Source organism: Tribolium madens, unplaced genomic scaffold, assembly GCF_015345945.1.
Source record: "Tribolium madens isolate multiple individuals breed KSU strain unplaced genomic scaffold, Tmad_KSU_1.1 Scaffold_1;HRSCAF=32;Tcas5.2_LG8, whole genome shotgun sequence".
Lineage (NCBI taxonomy): Eukaryota > Metazoa > Arthropoda > Insecta > Coleoptera > Tenebrionidae > Tribolium > Tribolium madens.
Genome location: NW_025400984.1, coordinates 2727909 through 2754925, shown reverse-complemented (window position 1 = coordinate 2754925; position 27017 = coordinate 2727909). Strand labels below are relative to the sequence as shown.

At 39.3% G+C, this 27017-nt stretch overlaps 5 protein-coding genes across 6 annotated transcripts in view; 3 read left to right on the top strand and 2 right to left on the bottom strand.

Annotated features, from left to right (window-relative positions):
• The first annotated feature begins 214 nt into the window (after positions 1 to 214).
• Positions 215 to 10894, top strand: LOC123003921 (calcium-activated chloride channel regulator 4-like). Its single transcript, XM_044396977.1, has 4 exons — positions 215 to 576; positions 6494 to 6924; positions 6977 to 8541; positions 9075 to 10894. The coding sequence occupies exons 1-4, from the start codon at positions 433 to 435 to the stop codon at positions 10526 to 10528; spliced, it is 3594 nt and encodes a 1197-aa protein (XP_044252912.1). The 5' UTR covers positions 215 to 432; the 3' UTR covers positions 10529 to 10894.
• Positions 10895 to 11128: 234 nt separating this feature from the next.
• Positions 11129 to 14462, top strand: LOC123016250 (DNA topoisomerase 3-alpha). The gene is made up of 7 exons (XM_044416523.1): positions 11129 to 11360; positions 11408 to 11617; positions 11666 to 11918; positions 11968 to 12138; positions 12184 to 13499; positions 13554 to 14171; positions 14221 to 14462. Exons 1-7 carry the CDS (start codon positions 11205 to 11207, stop codon positions 14416 to 14418), a joined length of 2922 nt encoding a protein of 973 aa, XP_044272458.1. The 5' UTR covers positions 11129 to 11204; the 3' UTR covers positions 14419 to 14462.
• LOC123016251 (protein chibby homolog 1-like) lies at positions 14261 to 14997 on the bottom strand. Its single transcript, XM_044416524.1, has 3 exons — positions 14798 to 14997; positions 14631 to 14746; positions 14261 to 14583 (listed from the first exon to the last, which is right to left on the bottom strand). The coding sequence occupies exons 1-3, from the start codon at positions 14958 to 14960 to the stop codon at positions 14515 to 14517; spliced, it is 348 nt and encodes a 115-aa protein (XP_044272459.1). The 5' UTR covers positions 14961 to 14997; the 3' UTR covers positions 14261 to 14514.
• Positions 14998 to 15830: 833 nt separating this feature from the next.
• On the top strand, positions 15831 to 16928 carry LOC123003578 (sesquipedalian-1). Its single transcript, XM_044396399.1, has 4 exons — positions 15831 to 16092; positions 16140 to 16328; positions 16424 to 16555; positions 16605 to 16928. The coding sequence occupies exons 1-4, from the start codon at positions 15888 to 15890 to the stop codon at positions 16781 to 16783; spliced, it is 705 nt and encodes a 234-aa protein (XP_044252334.1). The 5' UTR covers positions 15831 to 15887; the 3' UTR covers positions 16784 to 16928.
• Positions 16813 to 27017, bottom strand: part of LOC123003575 (mediator of RNA polymerase II transcription subunit 13) — a 28774-nt gene continuing 18569 nt past the window's right edge. The window contains exons 4-13 of one of the 2 annotated variants that reach the window (XM_044396395.1): positions 26726 to 27007; positions 25390 to 25663; positions 25125 to 25256; positions 24479 to 24904; positions 23976 to 24426; positions 21770 to 23921; positions 19818 to 20047; positions 19573 to 19764; positions 18331 to 19517; positions 16813 to 18278 (exon numbers count right to left, since the gene is read on the bottom strand). In XM_044396395.1, coding sequence (XP_044252330.1) covers positions 18146 to 18278; positions 18331 to 19517; positions 19573 to 19764; positions 19818 to 20047; positions 21770 to 23921; positions 23976 to 24426; positions 24479 to 24904; positions 25125 to 25256; positions 25390 to 25663; positions 26726 to 27007 — 5459 coding nt within the window. In that variant the 3' untranslated portion in view covers positions 16813 to 18145. The remainder of the gene's footprint in view (positions 18279 to 18330; positions 19518 to 19572; positions 19765 to 19817; positions 20048 to 21769; positions 23922 to 23975; positions 24427 to 24478; positions 24905 to 25124; positions 25257 to 25389; positions 25664 to 26725; positions 27008 to 27017) is intronic. The other variant, XM_044396396.1, reaches the window with a different exon arrangement.

Sequence of the window (27017 nt, the reverse complement as noted above, 5' to 3'; positions counted from 1 at the left end):
AACTCGTCTTTGATTATTCCAATTTTCTTAATCTCGCGATCGAATGCACTCTATGCAACCCGAAGACCCGCTCTAAAGACCTCGTCCACCCTGAGGCACCGGCTACCTCACTTACCCATCCTCGATATCGTGCTATACCGGCCATCGAATGCATCGTAAAATAGTGGGAGTAGAGCTGTTTCGTCGCTCTTTTCTACCTCTGCCAGAGTTTGCCGTCAGTTCGTTACCGACTGTTAGTGAGTTCAGTCGTCCCGATTTCCGGTTACGTACCTCGATTACCGGACCGTAACGCCGACCTCAAAATAACATTTTGTTGTTACCGTCGTATCGTCGTCTAGGTAACGCGCAATCAACAATCGATAGCGTCGAGACGCCACAATTTCTAGTGTGAAAATAAGTGAAAAAATAATGAGTGTTTTATAATTTGTAATAATGGAACGGTTCATTTTTGGATTGTTGTTTGTGGTTTTGGGACAAGGGCTTGAATTGAAAAATGGGGCTTACGAGGACTTTGTGATTAAAATTACGGAAGGTGTCCCGCGGAAGGATTGCAGGATCGTCCTTGATAACCTCGAGGTAAAAAATTCATTTGTGCAATTGGTTTATGTTTCGTTTATTACAAAATGTGCATAGACGTATAATATTTAATTATGAAACAATAACAGTGGGTGGTGATAAAATTCTTGGTCTATTGAAGAAATTGTAAACCGGCTGGAACGTAATCAAAGACATTCTTATCATTATCCTGTGTTTACTCGTGGATTTGCGATAATCGTCTGGGTCCTTCGAGGCTTTTAAATTCTTTTGATAACAAACCACTTTGGTGTCTTAATGGTTTTCAAGAATAAATACCCGAGATTAGCTTTAAACGGTTTTAACGGCCGTAATTTATTTTTTCTTTTGTCACAACAATGTGTAATTTCATGCGTGTTATAATGCATCACATAGCGATGAGGGTCGAATTTTTCAGTGAAATCACTAGGAAATGGATCCATGTAATCAATTGTAAATAGTAAATCCGATTTGAAAGTTGCGGCTGATGGGAGAGTTTTTACACTATTGTTCGATTGGTTATTGACTCTAATTGTTGATGAACAAATTTTCAACTTTTACTTGGTTACTTGAGCGTAAACTCAGTTTTGTGTGACCCTCTTTATATACAAGCGGAAAGCCAAGAAGTTCGAGGTTATGCAAATCAGGAGGCGATAAGGTTTTTCTAATGCGATAATCTGCCGCTTATTCAGATATTCAATCAGCGTTTTAAAATTTTTTGTCGGAGTTCGAGCATTCTTCGAATTGACTGTCAACTTGTCGAAGAAGCTATAAACAAACAAATTACGAATTGGTAATTAGGCGCGTTATTGCCGTCGATTTGTTTAAAATTTCTTGATAAATATAATTTTAATCTGTAAATAAACGATGCTGTAATTTGCGGTTCTTGTTGGTGATTTCGTTGCGCGGTTAAAAATGAATTGAAATTTTAGGTTTTTATAATTATTGTTAAACAATTCTTGTGAAAGATTCTGTTTTCTTGCATGAATAAATAAAGCTATAGTTATTGCAATTCTCAATTTTTATTTTTTCATTTCCTGCAAACCAATCGAAAGTATTATAATTTTTGGCGGGAACTGTAAATTTATTTGTCTGAAACTATTGCAAAAAAAAAACCAAATTATTTTTTGAATTTGTTTGAGTCGTGCAGTTATGTCGTTCATAAAACAATTCCCCTTTTCTTACTCAAAACACTAAAATTTGAATTAATTAGAGCTGAAATGCTTTTTATTGGGCAACTGAATCTAGACGTAAAAATTAAGAACAGTAGTTTCATATTATCATTAAAATTGTTACCTCATTCTTCGTGTTAATTAAAGCGTTTTACGAAGAGGTTTCCGAATTAAATAATTTACAACAACGTAACTGAAACAATGAATGGGTGCAAGAATTATTTAATCTGTTTTCACGCTTGAATTTTTCAAGAATCGACAAATCGCCCGAAAAGGTCACGCACGTGATAATTTGGGAAATTTCTTGCACATGCTTGAGGTTCTTAATTTAAGAATTTAAAAAGCGTTGAATTTTCATTGTCGATTACCTGAGGTGTTTTCAGATGGTCACGTTTTTACCTTGAAGGTCGGTAAAAAATTGCCGTGTGTACATCGCCAGAGATTTAAAAAATAATAATGACGCAATGTTTATGCCTCGTCGTAATTTTAATAACAAATAAGCGCAATGCAATGCAATAATACCGGCAATTTACGATTCGCCTATTAGGAGAATGCAAGTCTGCATAATTATCATCCAAGGATGAGCATTGCAATAATTCATTTTCCAAGATGGCACCGCGCGGTGCCATTCCCTTGACATTCTCTCTTCTTTCACATAAACAAGTACCTATGCGAAAATACCAAACAAAAGAGTTTTAAAGTTCGATTTTAATCGAAGACGCTTCTTCGACTTTCGTGACTCGTCCAAGTCACGTTTCTGGAGCGACGTGATTTATCCTCGATACGATTTAAAAAACGATGCGAGTTGGGAGACTTCGACGATGCGTGAGACGATGAAGAAGAAGAAAAATTCATGGCTACCGTGATAATTTCAACAATTGAAAATAAACATACGGATTGTTTGTCTATCTGTTAACACCTGCAGTCGTGATGGGCGAGGCCCGGCAAGGTTATATTGGATGATTAAACAATCCCACGGCTCTTCGCTGCACCATCATCAACGGAAAAATCGAATCCATTGCTCAAAACTGTCCAAAAACTGAGTTTTCCTGCAGCTTTGGTTTCTTTTTCCTGCTGTTAAAATCTCTCTCCATCAACACGGAAGAAGCGTCTAATGAGTTTTAACCGCAACGGAATTGATGTTCACATAAAATAACCACAGAACCTAATTCAATATCGATGCCGACCGCCTTGGTGTTTTTCTTGTTGCTTCGCCTGCAGAATAATGGTATACACGGTAGCGGCTGCCCGGAGCTCCACAACAAAGATCGGTATTTTCTGGTTTACAATACAACTTGTCATAATTTAATATATGAACCTGCTTTGTGACGGTTAATTAGCCACCGTTGGCCCGATCGTAAATTATGTAAATACCATCATAGATCCTTAGGGTAATTGCATGATTAAAAAAATAGTATCAATTCGTAATTAATTAGTTTCAAATTTTCTATAACCGCCTCATGGGTGGCAGGTGTTCGAGATGCAGTGCAACTGTTGCAGAAATTCGATAAGTTTAGACGGCCGATAGCACGTCTTCAACCTGACGAGGTGACCTCTGTGCTAGATTGAGACAACAATAAATTTTTCGCGATTTTAATCATAAAACGTGTCAACCATTAACCTTCTGGTGGTGAAGTATTATTATAAGTGTCAACGGATCGAATTTCGACGTGTTCACACCGCATAACAAAAACTCTTAATCGCCGGAAAAATCTAAATTAAAAATTTTGATTAGTCATCCCAGGTAATTTTATAGAAAAGTGCTCACTTTAAACTCGACTGTTATTAAGATAAAAGCAAAGGGAAGTCTGACGAACAAAAAGAATCGAAGGATTTGCCCACACACAACACAATTGCACCAATTTACACGAATTATCAAGATTTATACGATTGTGTGGGAACTAGGGGTACCGTGAAATCGATAATGCACGCCACTGGACATCGATTTGGGAAACCTTAGAAAATTGCACCCTCGGCGATAAATGAGTCACATTTGTGACCCTTTATTTTCTATAAAAATGTGAATTTTGATACAAAGGGTCGCAAGGTCGCGATCTTCGATCCCCAAATCTCTTTAATGACCTTAACGGTAAGTTACGCATAAATCCGCCAAATCGCCATTCTTCGCCAATAATAAGCGATAAAAAGCGTTGAGCATGTTTCTGGTTACATCTCCCGTTAGCTCGCGCTGTGTAACCTCTGACCTCAGTGGCGTCCGTAACGGCATTACATACGAATCTCAGAAAAAGTCTTATTTTTAACTACACTTTCGGTTTCGGTCATTTCTCACACACACGTTTTTTATTTATTTTTACAATTTGATTCGGATCGTGATCGCCTCGAGGTGGACTTGTTCACAACTTGATCGAATCACGATTTTTCGACACAAGTGTGAGAAATTTTTTGGTGAGGAATTGTCTGCCTCACAGGATTCTCGTCTTTTAACAGTATTGCTCTAATCCGTCATAAATTTATGGATGAGGGACACGGCAACAATAGTACCGAGGGAATTTAACACGACTAAAAGTAGGTGATTTAAAGAATAAATATTTTTCTCCGATTGGGTGGTCCAGAAAGGTGATTTTCTTCAAGAAAGATGTGACCTCTACCTTAATTTGCATTTTTGTTGTTCTGTCATTGTGTTGATTTGATTCGTGACTTAATTATTGCTAAAGGTCACAAACGAAATTCTTCCTACTTCACACCCATAGGGCACAGAAAATTGGCTCACAAAATATTTCTTTGAAGTGATTTAATGGCCATTTACTTAATATTTGTTTCGAATTGCTGTTTCATGTTCAAGGGAGCAAATAAAACGCACGTTTTTAATTATGTATTTTTATTGCGAAAGTAGCCACAATTAAATTTGAATACCTTGATTACACAATACAATAATTACAGTTACTTCCTAATAAGTTGACCTAAGGTGAGTCATTAGTAAAGAAATGTAAATGAAACATCTTAACTAAAGAATTGCAATAAACCACATATTTTTTGGCGACTAGGTGTTTCCATCGCCGGTGTGGGTGTTTTTATAGCAGTGCAATGAATTATACATTCAAATATTCATAATTATGGTAATCACTAATTACATTCGCGTTGTTATTCGTGGAAAATATTCATTACTTACGTTATTTACTGGTTTTGTTTTAAAGTACAATAATTATTGACTCCGAGTTCGGCAAATGTTCTGATTTATGTACTATGATAATTATTTTTTCGGAAGGTTTTTTGTTAACCTAAATTATTCATGGATTTGAATTGTAAATGAGGCATCGTAATGAACCGATCTTACGTTGTCTTTTGTACGATAATTGCAATATAATAACATGAGAAGATTTGGAGGAACATTAGGTTTTACATTCTTGCGATAATTGTTCTCATTTTGGACATTTGTTCTTAATTGTAATTGTTGGGAAGCTGTTATTATCATCACATTACGAAATTTCGGACGTTTATTCAAATATTTGAAAATTTTTGGTATTTATGGGTGGAAAAGCTCGGCCGAGGTCTTTGAACCGCGTCGCGAATGAGAAGAATTTCTCCTCTTTTCTTGGTATTGTTATTAATATTTTATAATTAATGAGAACTCGTGTTTGCACTAATCACCTGAAATTACGATTTTTTTCAAAATCTTTAAGTGGGTCGTGGCATTGTTACATAACAAATGTTATAATCGGATATCGCGCGCATCATCTCTTAAAGGTAAAAGGGCGACTCAGCATCCAATGTGAAAGTCTTCATACAACACACGGAATTTCTAGGCCATCACGATCACAATACGTAATTATAAAAATCCTTATCATTACATAACGAAATTCGGCTTGGTGTGGGTGTGTCATTTTCCATAAAGGAGACAACGAAACGTTTGTCTAACGGCACTCTTGAAGTATAATAGACGTCATACATTCCGGTAATTAAGGTCTCTTCACACTAATTGAATACATACAGGTATTATAGAATAAAAGAGCCTCTATAATGCACACAGATTTTTATTTCTCTACAGCGAAATTGGAAAGGATGCTTCGACCTTTAATTACAAAGAAAAAAATTAATAACGGCCAAAAGGTTAACCTCGAAGCTGGTTTTCTTCGCCATCGTAATTGCTTCGGTGATGGTATTTATAACTTGTGTGATGATGCGCATGTATGTTTACGTTTTACGTTCTCTTATATGTGTTTAGAGGTTTTTTTTATTTCTATTTCTTACCATCTTCTTAAGTTTAACGTTTGGAGTCACGAAGCGCCTTTCATGTTCTCACGGCTCAGGAGAAGCTAAACTGTTAATTTACATCCGCTTGAATGATAGACGCCGTCTTAACACATCAAAAGAGGATGCTGCATTCACTCCCTTTCTATTCCCGATAACCACTCCCTTTGTTTCTGGCGATAGGGCGAATTCTTTCCCTAAACTATGCCTTTGACATGTAAATCGCTCCAATGCTCTTTTTTATTGCTCTCGAATATGCAAATCCGGAAATGCACCCTCTGGTATTCAATTAAGACCCTCAGGTTTATCACTATGCACTACATAGTCTTGCATTCCTGATTAGCGAGGGGGCACATCAAAGTATCTATTACTCACCAGAATAAACTATTCTGCATTTTCTTTCGAATTGGCCTTTTAGTTTGGTTACAACACCGCCAATGAAGATGCGTTTTCTCGAAATTGAAAGTAGGTTAGAGATACAAGATGATGCAAATAGCATTTCACACGACCTCGCGCGCGCCTTGTTTCCATCGACTTATCTTTTTTTTTTTCATTTTCAGGAAACTCTTACAAGTGCGTCTCAATATCTGTTCTCCGCCCTCGACAGTAGGGCTTTTCTACGCTCGGCAACTGTCTTGCTTCCGCCAACATGGCCGGATTCTTGCGCATCCTCAACTGTCATTTCCGGTTCGGGTGAAACCCCCGATGTGACGGTGTTGCCACGTGGACCGGCCCGAGGAAGGGTTTTCACGCAGCAATCGTTAGGTTGTGGCGAACCGGGTGATCAAATATATCTAGCGTATGAAAGTTTGATGCAAAGAGATGCCTCCGTGGCGAGGTCGTTGGTGAAGGAGTTTGCGAAGTATCGGTATGGGGTCTTCGACGAGCAGGGGTACTACAATGACCCGATTTACCCTATGTGTTTCTACGATGATCAGAATAAACAAGCGAAAGCGACTGGATGTTCGGATTTGCCGATAAGTGATAATGGGTATGTCATTTACTATTTTTTTTTTAATTTTTTACTAATGAAATTGTTACAGAATTTGTACGTCGGGGGCAAATGTTGCCTACAACACGTCTAAAATGGTCGATGAAAAGGCTCGAAGTTCGATCATGTTTGCCGCCGAAGCACCACAAGTGTCGATGTTTTGTGATGATGGTAATCACGATCGTTATGCCCCCACTAAACACAATTCGATGTGTCAAAGACGAAGTGTCTTAGATGTGGTTTTGAAACATTCAGATTTTAGTGCTAATAGTCTCATTAATAACGTCAATAGTAATCAGTTGATTGACACTTCGATTAAAATCACGTACAAGAAACAAAATTTGACGCGTTACGTCTTTGTTTTGGAGAGTACCAAAGATATGATGCAACGAGAATCTTGGAATTACCTAAGACTGGCGTTAAGATATTGGGCCTTGAATATTTTACCCGATAACGCCGAAGTCGGTTTGGTTCTAGCCGAAGAATCATCAAAGAAAGTATTCAATATTGTATCCGTGAAAAATAGCAAGAAAGACGAAACTGATAAATTTTATTCGAAAATTCCGTACACTCCGAGCGATATTTTACGCGCTGGTTGTCTCAACTGTGCGATTAAAGACGCCGTTGAAATGTTAAACGACCAGACGAAAATAAACGGTCCGGCGAATAACGTCATTGTGATAATCGCTGCAGGAATCGACTCGTTTGAAGATGTCAACAAAACGATGGAAAAAGTAAAAAAATCCAAAATCAAAATTGCCACAATCAATTATCCTACAATAATGCGCGCAAATCTTTTAAACCGACTCGCAGAAGAAACGGGTGGAGTGTCTTATACAGTTTTCGAACGCAAACTAAACGTCGAAACCACTCTTCTCTCAACTTATTTCGAACTCCAAAACGTCCTCTACGACATCGTCCAAAACTTTTATTCTGGTAGCCCTTCAGACCTCCCTATGGAAATCCACCGGCGGCAAATCACCGACGACGGTCGCAGCTCCATCACCGGGAGTTTTATGCTCGACTCCACAATGGGCAAACCTTCTCAATTCACCTTTTTCACCCATAATTCCGTTACGCCTCTCATCAAAAGCTTTAAACTCATAAGTCCCTCCCATCAAGTCTTCACCGAGCGCACGGACAAATACATTGATTTCAAAATGATCGGTTTGACTGCAAATATTACCGAAAGCGGTACTTGGACGTATGTCGTCGAGCCATACCCCGGAAACCCTCAACCTCATTTCCTCCAAGTTACTGCGACACCGATCTCCCCCACCGCGCCCGTCGTCAGAGCCAGATTTTGGACGCACAGAAATCAAGATAACGGTCCTTTGATTCTTTTGGTTGAAGTGAAAAAAGGGGAGATTCCCGTACTGGGCGCCAAAGTCGAAGTCACGGTAACCAAACCGGAAATTAACGGCTCGTACCCGCATAAGAAAAGTTTCGAGTTGTTGGACACCGGCTCCGGGGATCCGGACATCACCAAAGGCGATGGAGTCTACACGAGGTATTTTAATGTCGAGGATAGTGGACAAGGGTTGTATAATTTTGAAGTCACGATCAACGATAACGGGAATACGGCGTACACGTGGACGGAATCCGGAGAGTTTGATGGTAAGAAAAAAACAATTAAAGTAAAATCGTTTTCCTAAGACCCACTAAAAATTTTATGACATATTATAAGGGATTAACCAAACAATGGCTTGAATTTGTAACCTTCCATAAATGGCACGTTGCAAGTGTTGCTGCACCCACTGGAATAAAACAGGGCCGTATTTTAAACTAACGTAGTGGTAGAGTTTTCCAAGCTATTAAAAAAAGTCAGCTTTATTTAATAATAGCTTGTTAATAACCACCTAGCTTTTTTAAATTTCTTAAAATACTTGACTTTAATAACAACTATAACAAAACTATTAAAACATTTCAAGTATTTTAGATAAAAGAAAGTAAGTAATCCGGCCCTGTTAAAAACTGACCTGTTTCAGGGTCCGGGTGGGTTCCACTAATTTATTATTTGTTTACCCTCTGGTTTACTCTTAACAATACCGCATTTAACTTAAAACTATAGAATTTTTAGTAGATGTTAGAAAAACGATTTTACTATACTCATTTCTTTTTTATAGTACTGATGCAAAATTTTGCTGCAGATAATAAACCATGTTGTGGATCATCGATTTCCTCCCCTGGGGTCACCCCCGTCTCACCATTCCAACGTGTCCTCCCGAAGAAAACTCTAATGATAACCGCTGAAGACATCTCAGCGGCAGATGCGACCTCTAGTGGCCGAATCGGCGATTTGAAAGCTCAAGTAGTCCCCGAAGACATGAAAGCTCGTCTTATTTGGACCTCACCCGATTTAGGCGGTCAAACAGTATCACGATATGAAATAAAATACGCAAATTCCATCCAAGATATCATTGATGGTTTTGAAACAAAAGCCACAGAATGGGATAATGCTCAACCTTTTCCCCTACCACCTGGGTCTGAAACAACTTACACCCTCGACATGTCCCAAAATCGGGATTTGTTGGATAAACCACTCTATTTTGCAATAAAAGCCTACCCGAAATCTTGGCCCGAAAATAGTAGTCCAGTTTCCAACTGGATCCGTGTTTTAGTCCCATCGCCGCCTCCACCGCCAACTGTACCGCCAACTTATTCGAGCAATGATCATCCGTTTTGGTCGAATAGTAACGCAAATTCGGTGGGAGTCGATCCAGTACGTCCCAGTATCGAAAAAACTATGGGTGTGGGTCTTGAATTGATCCTCCCCATTGTTATAGGTTTCATTCTATTGGTGATTCTCTTGATCGTCTATTGTTACTTTTGCGTGATCAAAAGACGCGATGCGAGAAATTCGCATAAAAAGTCGAATAATTCAATCAAAAATGATAAATTGAGTTCGACCATCACTATAGTACCTAGTAGTCCTCAAAATGTGCCTCAGAATCAACACTATGTCACGGATTTGCCCGATCCACACCAAATCGGTGTCCCGATTCAAGATGAGTATGAGGAGGAGCAGAAAAAACGATACTCTTTGGTGAACCAACAGGAACAACAATTGATCGAAGAATTGAAACAACAACAAATGGTCCATTACCAACAAAGGGATTTAGGGACACCGAATCAAGGTTATCAAGGATTGAGCGTTATTTCTAACAGTACTCTAAACCGGAACGGTCACACTTTGAGTCCTTACAATTCGTGGAGCGCGTCTCAATTGTTACATGAGCACGAACGCCGTCACAGTCCCATGGAAAATATGGACGATCAAGTCAATCCCCATCAGGACCTCATGATGAACCCTCAAGGCGACCACATGTCACTAAACGGTCAAAATGTGGACCATATGAGTTTGAATGGGCATTACCCGAACCAGCACCATATCCCACCACCGGTTCCGCCACTTCCCGCTTTTAATTCAAACGGTTATCCCGCCAATTACACCATATATGGGGTACATCAAGGTAATAACCAAGGACACCACATGTACCAAACACGGAATGAAGCTTTAGGTCCTTTTAACCCCAGTCTTCAAGGATCGCTTTCATCAGTTAACAGTGGTGATAAGAAGAGACGGAATGTGACAATGGTGTAACGGTGCGTGATCACAGAGACTTATACGACCTATTTATGATATGAGGAGGAATAAAATAAGCGTTTTTTTGTTGATTATTTCTTTTTTGTAAATTGATTTTGCTAGTCAGTGTTGATGTACGTTTTTATATACAGCCAGTACTTAGTATTAAGTGATTGTTTGTAGTTTTATACAAATTTCTTTGAGACTGATCTCACGTTATTCGACTTATTGACAAATGTGGGTGGCCGTTCTATTATCGTAATCGTAATGTTAAGGCTTTTTGTACATACTATGTAGCTGGTATGACAAAATCTGTATATATTTTCATATTTTTTGTAATTTGTCGACAAATATAAACATGCAATAAATCCATTTTTTAGTTCACTCTGCTTTTTATTCGATACTAATAAGCGTGCACAGGATCTCCCATTAAGAGGAGGCCAACAAAAATATGAAATAACGTAAAAATTATTTAAAAATCATAAGCATCCTTGGCCCATTAGAGGTTCCCTTGACCCTCTCTGTGTGCACGCCTATGATATTAATATTTGAGATTAATTTGTTGGCACTTTAGCCACATCCACGTGTCTGGGGACTTTCGTTTTGCCAAGTTTACCACAACATGGCTGCTGCTGCTGTCAAACGTCACAATTCGAATTTGTTATTTTCCTGAAAAATGTAAAAAGTATGTTAAATGGGATTTTCATTAATTTCCTCAATATTAAATGTAAGTGCAAGATTCTGTAGTACTAGGACAAGTCCATCAATCATGAGATATCTAAATGTGGCCGAGAAAAACGATGCCGCCAAAAATATCGCCGCGATTCTATCTCGGGGGGCTTCACAGAGGGTACGTAAATGCTCCGTGACGAGTTTCACGTAATGAGAAAATTGCAGCGTGAAGGCTTTTCCCCTTACAACAAAATCTACGAATTCGACACGACTGTAATGGGTCAACAAGCTCACATGGTAATGACTTCAGTTTCAGGACATTTATTGAATTACGAATTCGGGCTCAGTTTTCGTAATTGGAGGTCGTGTAATCCTGTTGCATTATTCGACGCGCCGGTCGTTAAAGTATGTCCGGAAGATTACCAAAAAATTAAGGTTACTGATTCTGCATTTCCAATTTTTTTGTACTAATTTCACTTGTAGAGGACTTTAGAGCGTGAAATTAGGTCCTGTGGAGGGTTAATAATCTGGACTGATTGTGATCGTGAAGGTGAAAATATCGGTTTTGAAATAATCAAGGTTTGTAGTGACATTAAACCAAATTTGAGGATTTATCGCGCAAAGTTTTCTGAAATTACCGCTGCTTCGATATTCAGAGCTTTAAATACGTTAGGACAGCCTAATAAAAATGTAAGTGATGCGGTTGATGTCAGGCAGGAGTTGGATTTAAGAACAGGTCGGTTTTTTAATAGTGAGTAATTAATTGATGAAACGTAATAAAACAGGGGCTGCTTTCACTCGACTACAAACTTTAAGACTACAACGAGTGTTTCCCCAGAAACTTGCCGATAAATTGATAAGTTATGGGTCTTGTCAATTCCCCACGCTGGGATTTGTGGTAGAAAGGTACCAAGCCATTGAGGATTTTATTCCAGAACAGTTTTGGAAAATAAAAAGTTGGTAAAACAATTTTGGGACTTTTTACTGCATTGTCATTTCAGTGAGTCACACTGTCGGGGAAATAACGACCGAATTCACCTGGAAAAGGGACCGCCTTTTCGACAAAAACGCCTGCGAGGCAATTTTAGACATTTGCAAAGAATCTCCAACTGCAACCGTTGAAAAAGTCGAAGGTAAACCCAAAAGTAAGTGGAGACCTCTGCCTCTTGACACCATCGAAATGGAGAAAACTGTCTCAAGAAAACTCAAAATCACGGCTAAAGACACCATGAAAATCGCTGAAAAATTATACACCCAAGGTTTAATCAGTTATCCTCGAACTGAGACAAATATCTTTCCCAAGGAATTAAATTTGGCGAATTTGGTCACATTGCAGCAGGAGGATCAACGTTGGGGCGCCTTCGCACAGCGCGTCATGAACGAAGGGGGGCCCACCCCGCGACAAGGTAAAAAATCCGACCAGGCCCACCCTCCCATACACCCAACAAAATACTCGAATAATTTAACCGGAAACGAGCAACGTGTTTATGAATATATCGTGCGACATTTCTTGGCTTGTGTCCATAAAGACGCTCGAGGTTTTGAAACTGTGGTCACTGCTGACATCGCTGAGGAAAAATTCACAGCAAAAGGACTGATAATCTTGGAAAAAAATTACCTCGATGTGTACATTTACGAAAAATGGAACGCGAAAGAGATATACAGTTACCAAGAAGGCAACACTTTCATTCCCACTGTTTTGGAATTGTACGAAGGCTCAACTGCGCCCCCGAAATTACTGACAGAAGCCGATTTAATTGCGTTGATGGAAAAACACGGAATTGGCACTGATGCCACCCACGCCGAACATATCGACACTATCAAAACTCGCGAATATGTAGGTCTTCATGAAAATATTTATTTTGTGCCAGGAACCCTTGGAATGGGTTTGGTTGAAGGTTATAACAATATCGGTTTAGAGGTGAGTCTGGCTAAACCGATTTTACGAGCCGATTTTGAAAAAGACTTGAAGTTGATTTGCGACGGTTTGAAAGACCCGGAAGTTGTAAGGAGGGAACAAATTGGGAAATATCGTGCAGTTTTTGAAACAGTGGTCGACAGAATGAGACAAATTGACGAATGTTTGGCCAATCGGCTGGCTGATCGGCCCCAAATCGTTGAGGATGAGCAGTATGAAAATGTCCAAGTTAGACCAGTTTTGAAATGTCCCAAATGTGGAAACGATATGATCATCAGGAACAAGAAAAATAATACTGGGAAATTCATCTCGTGTTCGGGCTATCCTGATTGTCGAAATGCCATTTGGTTACCACAAAATGTGGAGACCATTGAGGTTTTAGATGAAAGTTGTCCACAGGTAAGGAAGAAAATCAACAACTCTAACAAAACAACGAAACGTTTTTTTTTTTAGTGTGGACCTAATGTAAAATTAGTAAAAATGAAATTCAAACAAAACATTTTTGTTGGTGAGCCCAACCCCAACACTATTTGTATCGGAGGTTGCGATATCAACGTATTGGAGGCTTTGGACATAAACCTTTCATCAGTTAAAAGAACAAATGGGGTACCACAAAATAACCAAACTGTCATTAACCACCAAGCAAACTCTAATAATAATAGACCTTTAAATAATGGACAAAATAACACAAATCCTCGTCGAGACAGTGGGCCCACAACCGCAACTCCCGGTCCTTCAGGGCTCTCAAATCGTTCAAACACGGATCATGACATTGTGTGTGCTTGTAATTTGGAACCTTTGCAGTTAACCGTACGTAAAGACGGCCCTAACAAAGGTCGCAAATTCTACAAATGCAAAAACCAAACTTGCGATTTTTTCCTGTGGGCTTCAGACGAGCCAAATGCTAATGCAACGTTGAATAATGTTCAAAATGACGTCATTAAATGTAGATGTGATTTACCGGCGACTCGGAGAACGGTGTCGAAAGATGGCCCAAATAAAGGACGCCCCTTTTACTGTTGCCCAAAACCATTGGGGGAAGGGTGTGGGTTTTTCAAATGGGCGGATGAGGTATTGGTAGAATTATTTTTTAGTTTATTTTTTATCGTATTGTGACTAGGGGGATGATGGCGGCGGCGGTGGTGGTGGAGGAGGAGGACCTGGTGATGACGGAGACGGCCCCCGATTTCCAGCTTGGAAGACAAAAGCCCCCAAAACAAACAATCGCAGCGCACCGTACAATAATAAAACACGGGCGAAAAGAAAATGTGGCAAATGTGGTCAAGAAGGCCATACAAGAAATAAGTGCCCTAATTAAATATTTTTATATAAATTTTAAGAATAAAAATTAAATTTATGTTAAAAATTGTTGGTTGAGTCAAGTTACCTAACACAAGATGGCTGGTGAAAATTCTCACTTCTTATTTCTTAACTTTTCTAATTCTTTTTCTTGTAAGTGTCCCTCAGCTGTGCTCTGCGTCAACTAAAACCCACAATTAATCAAATTTAGCAAAATTTCGCAAAAACAACCATATTTAGCATCACTGTATATTTCAATCGAAGCATATTATTCTCTTCTTGCAATTCTTGAATCTTTTTTCGCAGCTTCTGATTCGATTTATGAGCTGTTCCTCTCTCGCCACTTTCTACAAAAACCGAAAATTATATTCATAAATCAATTTCTGTCATAGTTTTACCGGGAATCCAGTCGCCGTTCTCGAAAACCAATTCCTGAGATCCCAGCCGCACTTGAACGATTCTTTGCCCCGACACTAACTCATCCAAATCATCGCTCACATTACTTGCAAATTTGCGCAAAGGGGGCTGTTTTGGGGCGAATTTACTGCCAAAAAGCGGCATCTTTAAACACCAATTCAAAAATGGCAAAACGATTGAATCGCAGTTGCCATGACAACTAGTAGTATTTCACTTTCTTGTAGTGGCCCCGCCGTCATTTTTTGACACAAATCTGACCTGTCAAAGTTTTAAAAAAGTAGTCTTATATGTGTAACTTTTTAACTCAGATTATTATGCTTAGTTTTCTTAGTCATTTTTCTATTTTCTATGCATTTTTTTCAACAAAAACCACAGATTCAGTTGTTACGTCTGGCTTACGTTTTTAAAGAAATCTTTACAAAACAGCAGTTTTCTTTATTTTTAGCATGAAAATCTGGCTCACATTTATAAAAAGGGGATAAGAAATAGTGTAGTTTCCATAAAAAATTGATGTTTCAGTAGCTAAAATGGATTAAAAACAGGTCATTTTCTCAATTTTTGTGGTTTTGAACAGACCTCAATGGGTTGTTTTTCAAACTCAACAAACTTCAACGACTAAAACTTGAAAATCGACTCATTTTCCTAAAAAAATTGATGATTTGGGAAAATCTGAGTTAGAAGTTAGGGGTTAAAAATAAGGGTAAAAAGTCAAATTCAACGTTGTTTTTGATGTTTTGGTAGAAAAACCGGTTTTTGTTGAAAAAAATGCATAGAAAATAGAATAATGTGCGAAAACTAGGCATATAATAATCTGAGTTAAACCACAGTGGTTAAACAGTTATATACACATTTTAGACTACTTAAAAATGTTTTCAGTAAAAAGAAATAAAACAAAAATTGCTAGTGGTCCTAAGCAACAAAATCACGTAAAAATTAAAAAAATAATGGATACCAATTCAAAAATTGTTGCAAAACAATTAAATCAGTTGCTATGACAACTAGTGATATTTCATTTTGTTGTGGTGGCCCCACTATCACTTTCTGAAAACCTAACCTGTGCTCTTGTAAATAATGAAAATAAACGAGAAAAATTTGTGTACTTATGCCATTTCGGCGACCCCCGTCGATCGGGAAGGTTATTTAAACAAAAGGGGTGAAGTGAACCGTAATTTTCAGCGCCGCTATTTCATCCTGAAAGGGAACCTTTTATTTTATTTTGACAAGAAGGGTGACAAGGAGCCCGTGGGGGTGATAATTCTCGAGGGGTGCACGATTGGTACGTAAATTTCGCTCCAAAGTAGTGTAATCGTCGAAGTTTTGTAGAACTGGAAGAAGACGATGAGCAATTCACGTTCAAAATCGTGTTTCACGGGGCTAACAATCGGAGCTACATCCTGGGGGCGGAGTCCCAGGAGTCAATGGAGCAGTGGATGAAAGCCCTCGCGTGTGCTGGATACGACTACATGAAGCTGATGGTGGCGGAATTGCAGCGTCAGCTGGATGACATTGAAGGTATTAATTTTATCTTATCAGAATCAGTGTCAAAATGGATTTTGCCCCAATTGAGAACTACGAGATCGGACAGAGCAAATTCTACGTTGTTTTAGAGACCCCCTTGCCCTTGGCACAAGCGGTGAGTTCGCCGGTGCCCCCGCCGAGGCAGCGACACAATCCATTCAATAAGCCGGAAAGTACCCCCCATCAGAGGTCGCATAGTCTGCGCTCGAGTAACAATTCGGGTGAGTGAGGGAGAAGGTGTGTTTGGAGGGTTCTGAGGGGTGTTTTTAGTTCGGTTGGAGGAGTCTCAGGTCGCAGAGACGATTCCAGCGAGCAAAATCACTATTACGTTTCGGGAGTTGCACAATGCTTACGGAAGGCCGATTTTGCGGGATTTCAATTTCTGGAAAAATGAGCAAAAACAGATGTTGGAGAAGTCACAGACTGTTGATAATTTGATAAGTTTTTGAGCGGATAAATGAAAGTGAGTGGCTATACTCATGGAGCGATTTATTAATAATACCTAATTATATGTATATAATTATTTATAAAGTTATTAACATTTTATGTGTATTTACTATTTCAACTAATGTCAATAAAATATTTACAAATTTATTTAACTATAAATCCCAATTCCCTAAAATTGACATATTCTTATACAACAGTAGCTATTTATGTACAGTACAAATGTTGAACGTCTCTATTTGAACAAGTAACAGTCCTATACCGTTCATAATAAAAATATATTATGTAAAAATTAAATAAGTATAAATAATAAGAAGGTAAGTAAAAGAGTGAATCGCCAGAAAGTTACAAAGATAAAATACTGTTAAAAGTTAGTTGTTTTTGTATCAGATTACCGACTCCACAGAGCAACCAAAATCACAGTATGGTGAAAAAAAGACACTGAAACAAAAAATCATTACCAACATACGGTTGATGAGATCTTTTTTTAAGTACGTTGGTAAGACTCGTCCAATACGCCAGTAAATGCTACAACTAAATAGGTAACGAAATCATGCACAGGCCGTCAAAACACCCGAGTGATAAACCTCTGAGGCAAGTTTTATAAGATACGTTTAAACCATTGGCCCCAGTATTTTTTTAAATACATATTTATTACATTTAATATACGTACATCGGTTATAACATTTTGCTAGGACTATTGTAAAATGTAGCAAATTGACAGAAATTTTTGATTAAGTATTTCTTATGTACAAATTGTCCTAAAATGTTTTTTATGTACATTGACACGATTGTACCCAAAGTCCCATCTTCATCTGTCTTTGGCAAACTTGGTTTGATTATTTACCAACAAATGTCGATTAGTGGTCTACATAAAATTTTGATAGTTAATTTGCCTATTATCAGTCTAAGTATCTCGGTTTCACTTTTTTGTACATGTTTATATACAACAACAGAAAAATAAATTATTTCTTGTACATAATTTACAACTTTACAATATTCAAAAATTTTTAAATCGCAAAATTAACAACAAATAAAACAACAACCTATATAACACACTTTGCAAAACACTGAAGTACCTGGCAGTTAATTAAACTTTCGGCGTTTCTTTTTTTATTATTGGATTACTCTTAAATTAACCTCTAAATATCACAATTTTTCTTGTTTGTACACTTAATTAAAAAGGGATATTGGCATTGTTACACAACAAAAAAGTTAATTCGTAAAATCTACGTCACGATGAGTATTCTATTCAATTACCGCGTCACGATACTAGTAAAAAAAACTTAACAAGGGACAGAATTATAAAAATCGATATTCAGAGACAACAACTTGACGAAAATTAAAGCACCAACTAGTTCAGTGGTTTACAAAAGCGCTGCTGTGGTATGATATAACTGCAGTAAGACCTGCATGTGCACAGGCAAACAAGATAATCGGTCCTTAGTGTTCGAATCCAGCGCTAGCCAAGACAGAGCATTGTAGCCTTCAAGTACGTATCTGAAACAATCAGATAACGGAGGGTGGTAACAGATTGGATTTTTCCACTCACCTTAAAACATCGGTAGTATACTGCGAATCCAGCGGATGCGACGTAACCGCCGCTTGCTGAAACAAATCATCTGAACTCTGCTGTATACTCGGACTGTGCAAATGCAAAGCGTTTTTCAGAAACGCCGGACAGATCCCTTCGAGATGTGGACACGACGCCCAGAACCACTTCGGCATGCGACCCGTCGGCGCCGTCGACACATAATACCCCAACGCCAACGGTTGTTGCAACAACGTCCCCACCTCCTCCAGCTGTTCGTTCCCTTTGGAATTCGTCGCTCCGCAATGAAACGGACTTCCCTGTCTTCCGTTATTCACCCCGCAGTTAGGACTTCCCGGACCCGACTCTTCCCTTCTCGGACTTCCCGTGGGGCTTTGCCCGCCACCGGGACCCGTATCCGTCCAATTGAAAATATCGCTGAAGTCATTCATGCCATCAATACCTTCCGTCATGTCTTCAGCGGTGAAAGCACCGAAAAGCTCGTCATCGCCCAATTCGGGTGTTATGTGTTGTTCCTGGAAAGTTGTTTGCGTCGACTGCGTCGTCGCACTGGTGGGAAACACCAAAATATGCGTACAGCTGACGTCTTGCGGTGTCGAAAGTTGCGAATTCACACTGATTTGACTGAACCTCTCGTCGGGGGTGAATTGATCGGGCATGAGTCTTAGCACCGAATCCGGTTCGAGGCTCACAAGACAAGCACTCAAAATACACGGAACTGAACTCGGATACATCAACGAACATTGATTACAAATCTCTTTGAGATTTTTCGACGCATTTAATAGATTCTTTCTGCTCAACAACCAACTCCAGCCTTTCAATTCGCCATGACCGATCCGTCCGAGTCGGCCTACAACAAGTCTCCAAGGTCGTACACTTTGCGACATTACACCCAAAATAAAATTCATCAATTTTTCAAGGCCGATACGACGTGCTGATGCTTTTTTCCGCCGACTACGATTTGGTATGTCTATATTGATTGTGATAGTTTCGAAAATTTCGCCACGTTCGTCCGTCGCGACGGCCAATAGCCAACTTTGATCTTCAGAGAGACAGTAACTGAGATAGAGGACGGAGGCTTGGTCACCGCTGCCTTTACCGAACGACTCCACCGCTTCGATTTTCTCATGCATGGGGGCTAAAATGTACGGTGGGGTATACAATTTATACGCAGCGCGATTTTTGTCCTAGAAAAAAAAAACATAATTACTAAAACCACAAGCAAAGTAATTTAAAAATTACATCTTTGCTCTTTAAAAATAGGTCGGCCATGGCAGCCGTTCCGAAGCCAGTCAACGACTTGACGTTATTCGTATGGACCAATAGACGTCGACATTGGCTGAAAATGTTCAATGAGAGGGCGCGCATGTGGTCGCTGAGTCGCGTCCGGTCTCTAGCTCGACCCAATTCTACGATACTCTCCAACGATATGATCTGGAAATTGGAATAAATTACGAAAATCGGTTAAATTAGGTCAAGACACCGACCTGTACACTGATGTTATTTCGGATGTTTTCCGGTACGGCTGCGAGAACTGATTGAAAGCAACGAAGAAGTGCTAAACAAGCCAGCCTTTGCAACTCTGGTTGGTCCGAACCTAGCGAGAAGGGTTCGACAAGGTAAACCACGACGGAGGGAACCTCTCGTTCGTCGTCGTCGTACGAACTTTCGGCGTTTGAGCCTCCTTGCGGAGTAGATTCTTTCATGCCGTCTCCATCTACAAAGGTATAAGAATAATGAAACTACCAGTCCAAAGTTTTTATAAACTTATAAAAGGTTTGCGACTCAACTCAAAGTGAAACCCAATGATAAAATAAAAAGGCAGAGCAATTAAACAAACATTAAAGAAATTATCAACGTCTGATACGAGTAGATGTGTAAAATTTTGTAGTGTTGTGTTTAACTTCATTACAAAATAAAACGCTGAATAAACAAACATATCATTTCAATATGTTGATTTGTCCTTAAGATATTTTTTTTTGCTTCGAGGTACAGTCGAACAAAATGAAAATGACGCCTCAATAAATAAGCCCCTGCTGGATGCCGACCCTTCTAACCGCAAGCAGACAGGGTCGTAAATTATCGGATTGCAGTTTCAACATAAATTCCTCTTGGAGCCGGTTTACAGAAAGCCAAATTAAAATTTAGGTAATTCAGAATTAAACTAATTCGAATTTGCCATTTACTTTGCATTGACAAACGTCAAATTAATTAAACGAAAATATTGAATTTTTTTAATGAAAAATTTAACAAACCATTTCTTAAAGAAAATTATGCATTAATAATGACACTGACGAAAAAACAAATCATTATTAACTTAATATTTTTTTTAACTGTCTTTTTTGAATAAAATTAATTAACATAATTTTTGACGAAATAGGTTTTCTCTATTTTAAACTAGATTTTATGTAAAACAACAAATGAATTAAATTATTGTTTATTTGCGAGAAGAAAAATTAATTCCACGTGTGCCTATACCACGAGTGGTGTAATTCTTTGAGTAGAAGCGAAAAAAAATTTAATTCAGAATGAGGTAAACTAATTCGAATTAAGTTGCAATTTATTTTGCATTGACAAATTCCAAGTTTAAAATTTAATTGCGATTAACACGTTCTGTAAACCGGCTCTAAGTTTTCTATTAGTTTTGCAATTGTCATTGAAAACGAATCAAAATTATTTATTTAATTAAACCAGGAAAAAAACGGCAAAATTATTTCAAATATTTTAGTTCTTCTTTTATTTTTTGATAATTGTAATACTTTTTTAAATTAAATAAAAACGTTTAATTTTATAAAAACACAATTTAACAGAAACCAGTTCTTAAAGAAAATTATGCATTAATAATAAAATTAAATTAAGTAACATAATTTTTGTACGAAATAGGCTTTCTCTGTTTTAAACTTGATTTTATGTAAAATAAATATTTTATAAAATAATTTTATTTTGGAACAGTTAAAAAAATATTAAATGATTTGTTTTTCGTCAATGTCATAATTAATGCATAATTTTCTTCAATAAATGGTTTGTTAAATTTATCATTAAAAAAATTACATTTTCATTTAACTTGACTTTTGTCAATGCAAAATAAATGGCGACTTAATTCGAATTAGTTTAATAATTGTGAACTAAATTTTCATTTCGCTTTCTGTAAACCGGCTCCTAGAGGAATTTATCTTGAAACTACGTCAAGTTTGCAATCCGATAATTTACGATGCGGTTAGAAGGGTCGGCATCCACAGCAGGGGCTGGTTTATTGAAGCGTCATTTTCACTTTGTTCGACTGTACTTCATTTTGTTTTATAACATATCTCAAATTACGAAAATTGGCATGGAATTACTCCAAAGTTAAACAAAAAAAGAGCTAAAAATCTACAAAAAAAGTTATCTAAGTTGCAAACCTTGTCGGTAAGAATACTGTAATTTAAATAAAGTATTTTACCTTGTTCGCTTTTCGGCGTACTCGGCGCTTTCTCCGCCGCCTGCCCGCTATCCGGCGTACTTGGGGGCGGCATGGGACTCGGCGCTGGCTTATCGTTACTCTCCTGTGGCGGATCCAGTAGCGTTTTATCCATCGGCACTTGTTGCAAATGCGGCGCTAGATGATGTTTACACACTTGCGCGTACAACTTCAACATATCGGTAATTTCCCCTTCACCCAACAACGTAAACCACTCCTCGACCGGTTCATTTCCCAGCTTCGCTTTGGCCGTCTTCCCCACCCTTAAAATCCCATCTCGCAAAACCTTCGTAATCGGACTGTGTCTCCCCAACTTGCACATTTCGTACGCCGTCGACAACTCCTTGAAGAAAGTCCTCACACGTGGGAGAATCGCATCGTTATCGGGTGCCACAACAATGTAAGCTACGTCACGAGCAAACGAATACGGTTCAAGGAGAAGACTTTCCCAGTGTTGGATCGCATAGGGCGAAACCGAAAGCCAGTCTTTTTCGTGGCCGACCACGACAGAGGGTATGGGTTGGGGTTCGCAGCGATCGTCGGTACCTCGGCCGGCGAGTCGATGGAATTGGCGCCAGGTGAGGGGGCCTTTGACGGCACTGGGGGCTTCCCAGAGACGGGTCTGGCATTTTTTCTGGATGGCTTCCTGGAGGAGTGGTTGGAGGGAACGCATGACCCGGACGATGTCTTGGTTGCATTGCGGACCGTTGGCTCGTAGGAAGGGCCATCGATGGACGGCGTAACCGACCCCCGATTTCGATTTGGAGGAGTCTTCAAGTTTGCATACGGGCAGGTTATCAAAAATGTTTTTGCTTTGTTCGAGAGCTATTATCGTAACTTCGTTACTATCAGAGTATTCAAGGACGTGGATGTTGTTAAAGTTTGGTTTACTACAGACGTATCTCGCAGCCCGACATAACGCATTTGCTGTATTCGGGATTACGACGCATTGTTCCCGGATTAATTCCAGGAGACCATGAGGGAGTACATCGACTTGATCCCGGTCTATACTCGGATCAAGTTTAATTGAATTTGTAGCAACGAGAAATGACAACAATGATGGTTTCTTCTTTTCACCTGGATCTTCCGCAATTCCGGTAATTTCCATCTCATCCTCGTAGAAAAGTCCACTTCCATGTGCCAATCTCCGATTGACAACTGCGGAAAATCCACAACTGCATCTAATCCCATCCTCATCGACTAACAGTTGTTGATGATGTGGAGGTGATAACATACTTCCATAAGGGGGCGGTTGACCCAAACAAGCCCCCGGAAACGGACTACTTGGTTGTTGAACACTACTATGCGTTTTATCACAGGATGAACTTATCAAATACACTCCCGCATCGGCTCCTCGAATATTACCAACAACTCTTCCACCCGCATTGCACACACATAACGTACAACTATCGAAATTATGATCACGGAAAATATTCGATGCAGTATCTGTCAATAGTATATTTAAAGCGAGCGAATTCGCTTCGGGTGTCCGTTGCACTGACGGTGTCGCCACTGGTTCAACCGAATTCAAATTTTTATTAAGATAGGAACTGGCTGTTGACGTTGCCGGACTCGGAAGTTCATACGGAGGCGGCGGTTGACGAAAACCACCATGAAGGGGACTGGGAGGAAACGAGTTTTGGTGGAGGTTATTAGGAATTGAATTCGGGATCGGTTGAGTGGTGGATGGGAGTTGTTGAGGCTTTTCGGCGTGTTGAATCCACGATGGTTTGTAAACACAATACGAAGGTAGCGTCACCACGGGAAGGCTTTGACTCGGGAGGTTCGTCAAGGGGGCGTATTTACTCGAACCCACCATTTTACATATAACAGGAGGCTTGAAAACATAAGTCCAATCATCTATGTGTTCTTCGGGAGGGCTTCCCATATTAGGATAAATTTCTTGTTTGGTCCTGACTATCCCTAAATCCGTATAATCTGGCAGTGCTAAATCCATTTGACCGCAAGGCGACGCAATAGGATTATGTTCGAGACTGGGAGGTGTTGGGAACATTTTACTCAATTCTTCGGGCCTTAAACAACCCATTGTGGGACAACCTCCATGCCCTGAGAGTCTTTTGTTATCCTCGTGGTGGTTCAAAGTTGTCGAACCTGGAGGTGTTTGGACCTGAATCTGCAAAAAATATTATTAAAACTAAAAAAAAAACACCATCAATAGATGACTTACAGCTTCATCGCTGCTTGTATCGTCCGAATTGTTATCAAAAATCTGTTCGAGATCTTTATAACTCGGTTGCAAGCCTTCGCTTGTGAATAAGTTTCCCGTACTGATTTTTTTCGAGTCTTTGGGTTCTTCTTTGACCACAGTTTGACCTCTTTTAAACCCATCGATGCAGGTCGATCCAGCACCTTCTTCGTCAAATTCGTATGGATCTCCAGGTCTTTTAACTCCATGACTTTGAATAGGTCCTAAAGGTGTCGTTGATTCACTTTCAGTCAATTCCTGTTTAATTTCTTGCTTAATAAATTGATTTTTGGTATTGAAATTGTTCGTTACGTCGTTGTTATTTACTGAGACTCCATTATGGTTGTACATTGAGTAAATATCAGACTTTCCTAACTTGTTCCTTTTGTTTTCTTTTCCGTCCGGTTTGAACCGTTTAACCGGATGATTCAACCTACAATTTAGACATTAAACCGATTATTTAAACACTTTTTTAACCCAATTACCAAGCTTCTAACGTCGAATAATCATAAAGCATTTCCAAAGTCTGTTCCTCCTCCCCTAAGGAACTTTCGTATTCTTTCACACTCAAAACCGGTCGTTTCAACACGGGAACACTCGCTACGTTCGTCACTTGTTCGTTTTTCGCATCAATTGGACAACTAGGACTATTCGCCGTACTTTCAACGCTTTTGGGGGGATGATCAGGGGTGTGTGTCTTTTCGGTAGGTGACGGAAGCAACGTGGGCGGATGGGGCGACAACATGGGCATGGTTTGGTCTCCAGGAGGCACCGAAGCCGGTTGCGAGTGAGGATTCGGCAACGGTGAAGGCGCCACCGATGGGGGACTTCCCACCGATGGAATAGCCACCGATTCTTGGGTGCGAGGATACGAAGGTGGACCCCCTTGAGGCGTGTAGGAGCCGGAGCATCTGAAACATTAAAAATCTCGTAGAAAATTCGTTAGGATGGGGGCGATACCGATGAATGAAGCTAGGAATTAATCCGACTACCTTGGGGGGCCTATGAAATGGTGTTATTAACCGATAATTAGTTAAATGAGAGTGAGATTTTATGTCATTAAATAAAAATTAAAATATTAAAAAAAATGACACTGGTGTAAGCCCGTCACCCATGAAGCGAGTGACCAACCTGTCGGGGGAGCGCCTGTGGAAAGGTACCCTTCCCCGTACTGCCTTGGAAGGCCGGGGTGAGTTGGTTGTCTTCGTGTTGCCCCCGGTGCTCCATTTATTGCTCGTCATGCTGCCCATGTACTTTCTACACCTGCAATGTCGCATCGTGCACTAACAACTCTTAACATACACTAATTTACAATACTATAAATACTACAACTGTTTCTCTGCCATGCACCGAAACTGAAAACTATCTATTACATGCATCTCATCACGTGACTCACTTAGAACAGGTACAATTGGCGCGTTTGATTGGATCCACGAAATCCCATTGGCCGGTGAATTCGTGTGGTGGATTGGAAGTCGGCTGAGTGCATCCCGGAGGGCCCCCATGGATGCATTCCTGCCATACCCTCTCGGGCAGTACGGTAGCGGCAGTTTCGTCGCGTGACATGGATAAGGGGTGCTCGACGGAGACCGAGTACGGACCTGGTTGGGGCACCCTACTGTTGATCTGAATCGGTGAGGGAGGCGGCGTTTGGGTCAGTATCGGCGAACCTACACAAAAAATATTTCAATCAAGTGACAAAAACAAGCGTTACGAGTCAACTATTCAAAGATTTAATTAATCTGTCATGCGTAAATAGAGTTTAATTACGTTGTCAAAGGGGCGAAATAGTGGACGAGAGGTTTGACCTATTATACAGGGGATCCCAGCGAGTTGATGATAAAGCCAATGATTTCAAATGTTAAAATTTGTATTTAAAATTTATAAATATTAACTCCTTCTATGTTTTTGTGTAATTTTTTACACAGTATGTTTTTGTCAAAGAAACCAAGATATTTAAAAAAAAAACTAAGCAAAATCGACTAATACAAGTTGGTTTAAAATCATCGCAATTAAAAGCCACCTCAAAAATGCAAAAGCCATACGGTGTTTCATAAAAAAAACGTAAGTTTGTACTGTAACTTATTTTTGAAACACCTTGTATAGTTGGAAATAATTTTAAATGGTGCAGAAAGATAATATTTTAATTGCTTAATTTAATATTTTAATATTTAAAGATCAATAATAGACTTTACCAACTCGCTGGGACATTTCATTTTCAACTACCTTGAAATTACTGAGAAAATAAAAGTTAACACCATGAAAGAAACATTCAAACGCAACCCGTGACCAAATAAAAGAAGATCAATAAAAAATAGTGACAGGTGACATCCATAAGACGTGACTGTCAACATGTACACGTAACCAAAAAATTAATAAACTGTTCCAAGATTTTAAATCAAATTCTGATTTTATTTATGACAGGTGTCATTACAGAACGCAATTACCAACAAAACATTTCATAAACCCCGTCGACATTAATACCACCTAATAAATTAATATTTTTACGACTCATGACATTTCGAGAATGGCACTCCAACAGGTCGGTCTGAAAACCTCCCTTTTGTTATATAAAATTGTCATAAATTTCGACGCAATAAAATGTTTTTTTTTCTGTCTGTGTCCAGACACATCGTATTTCATTGAACAATGCGCGACACCGTTCCACCGTTCGAAATTGTTTACAATTTAACACTACTACAAGATTGTTTGAGAAGAAAAACATTGCTTACTTGTTCCATTCTTGACAACCCCATTAGGGGGATTCACCCCCGTGCAGTTCATCATTGACGCATTGACGGTATCGTCTAGATCGGTGACGAGGACATAACACGAGGGATACTTCATTTTGACCCCTCCGACGATGACTTCCACCACATTGCTATCCGTCAAACTGCTACTCTTATCCAATGGATAAAAGTGGCCCCAGTCTTCCAACAGTCGCGATGTTTGGTCTGAAGACTTGAAACTTTGACCGGTTAGAGTCCCAGCAAGTCCATACGGAGCCAAAATCACTGCAAGAAA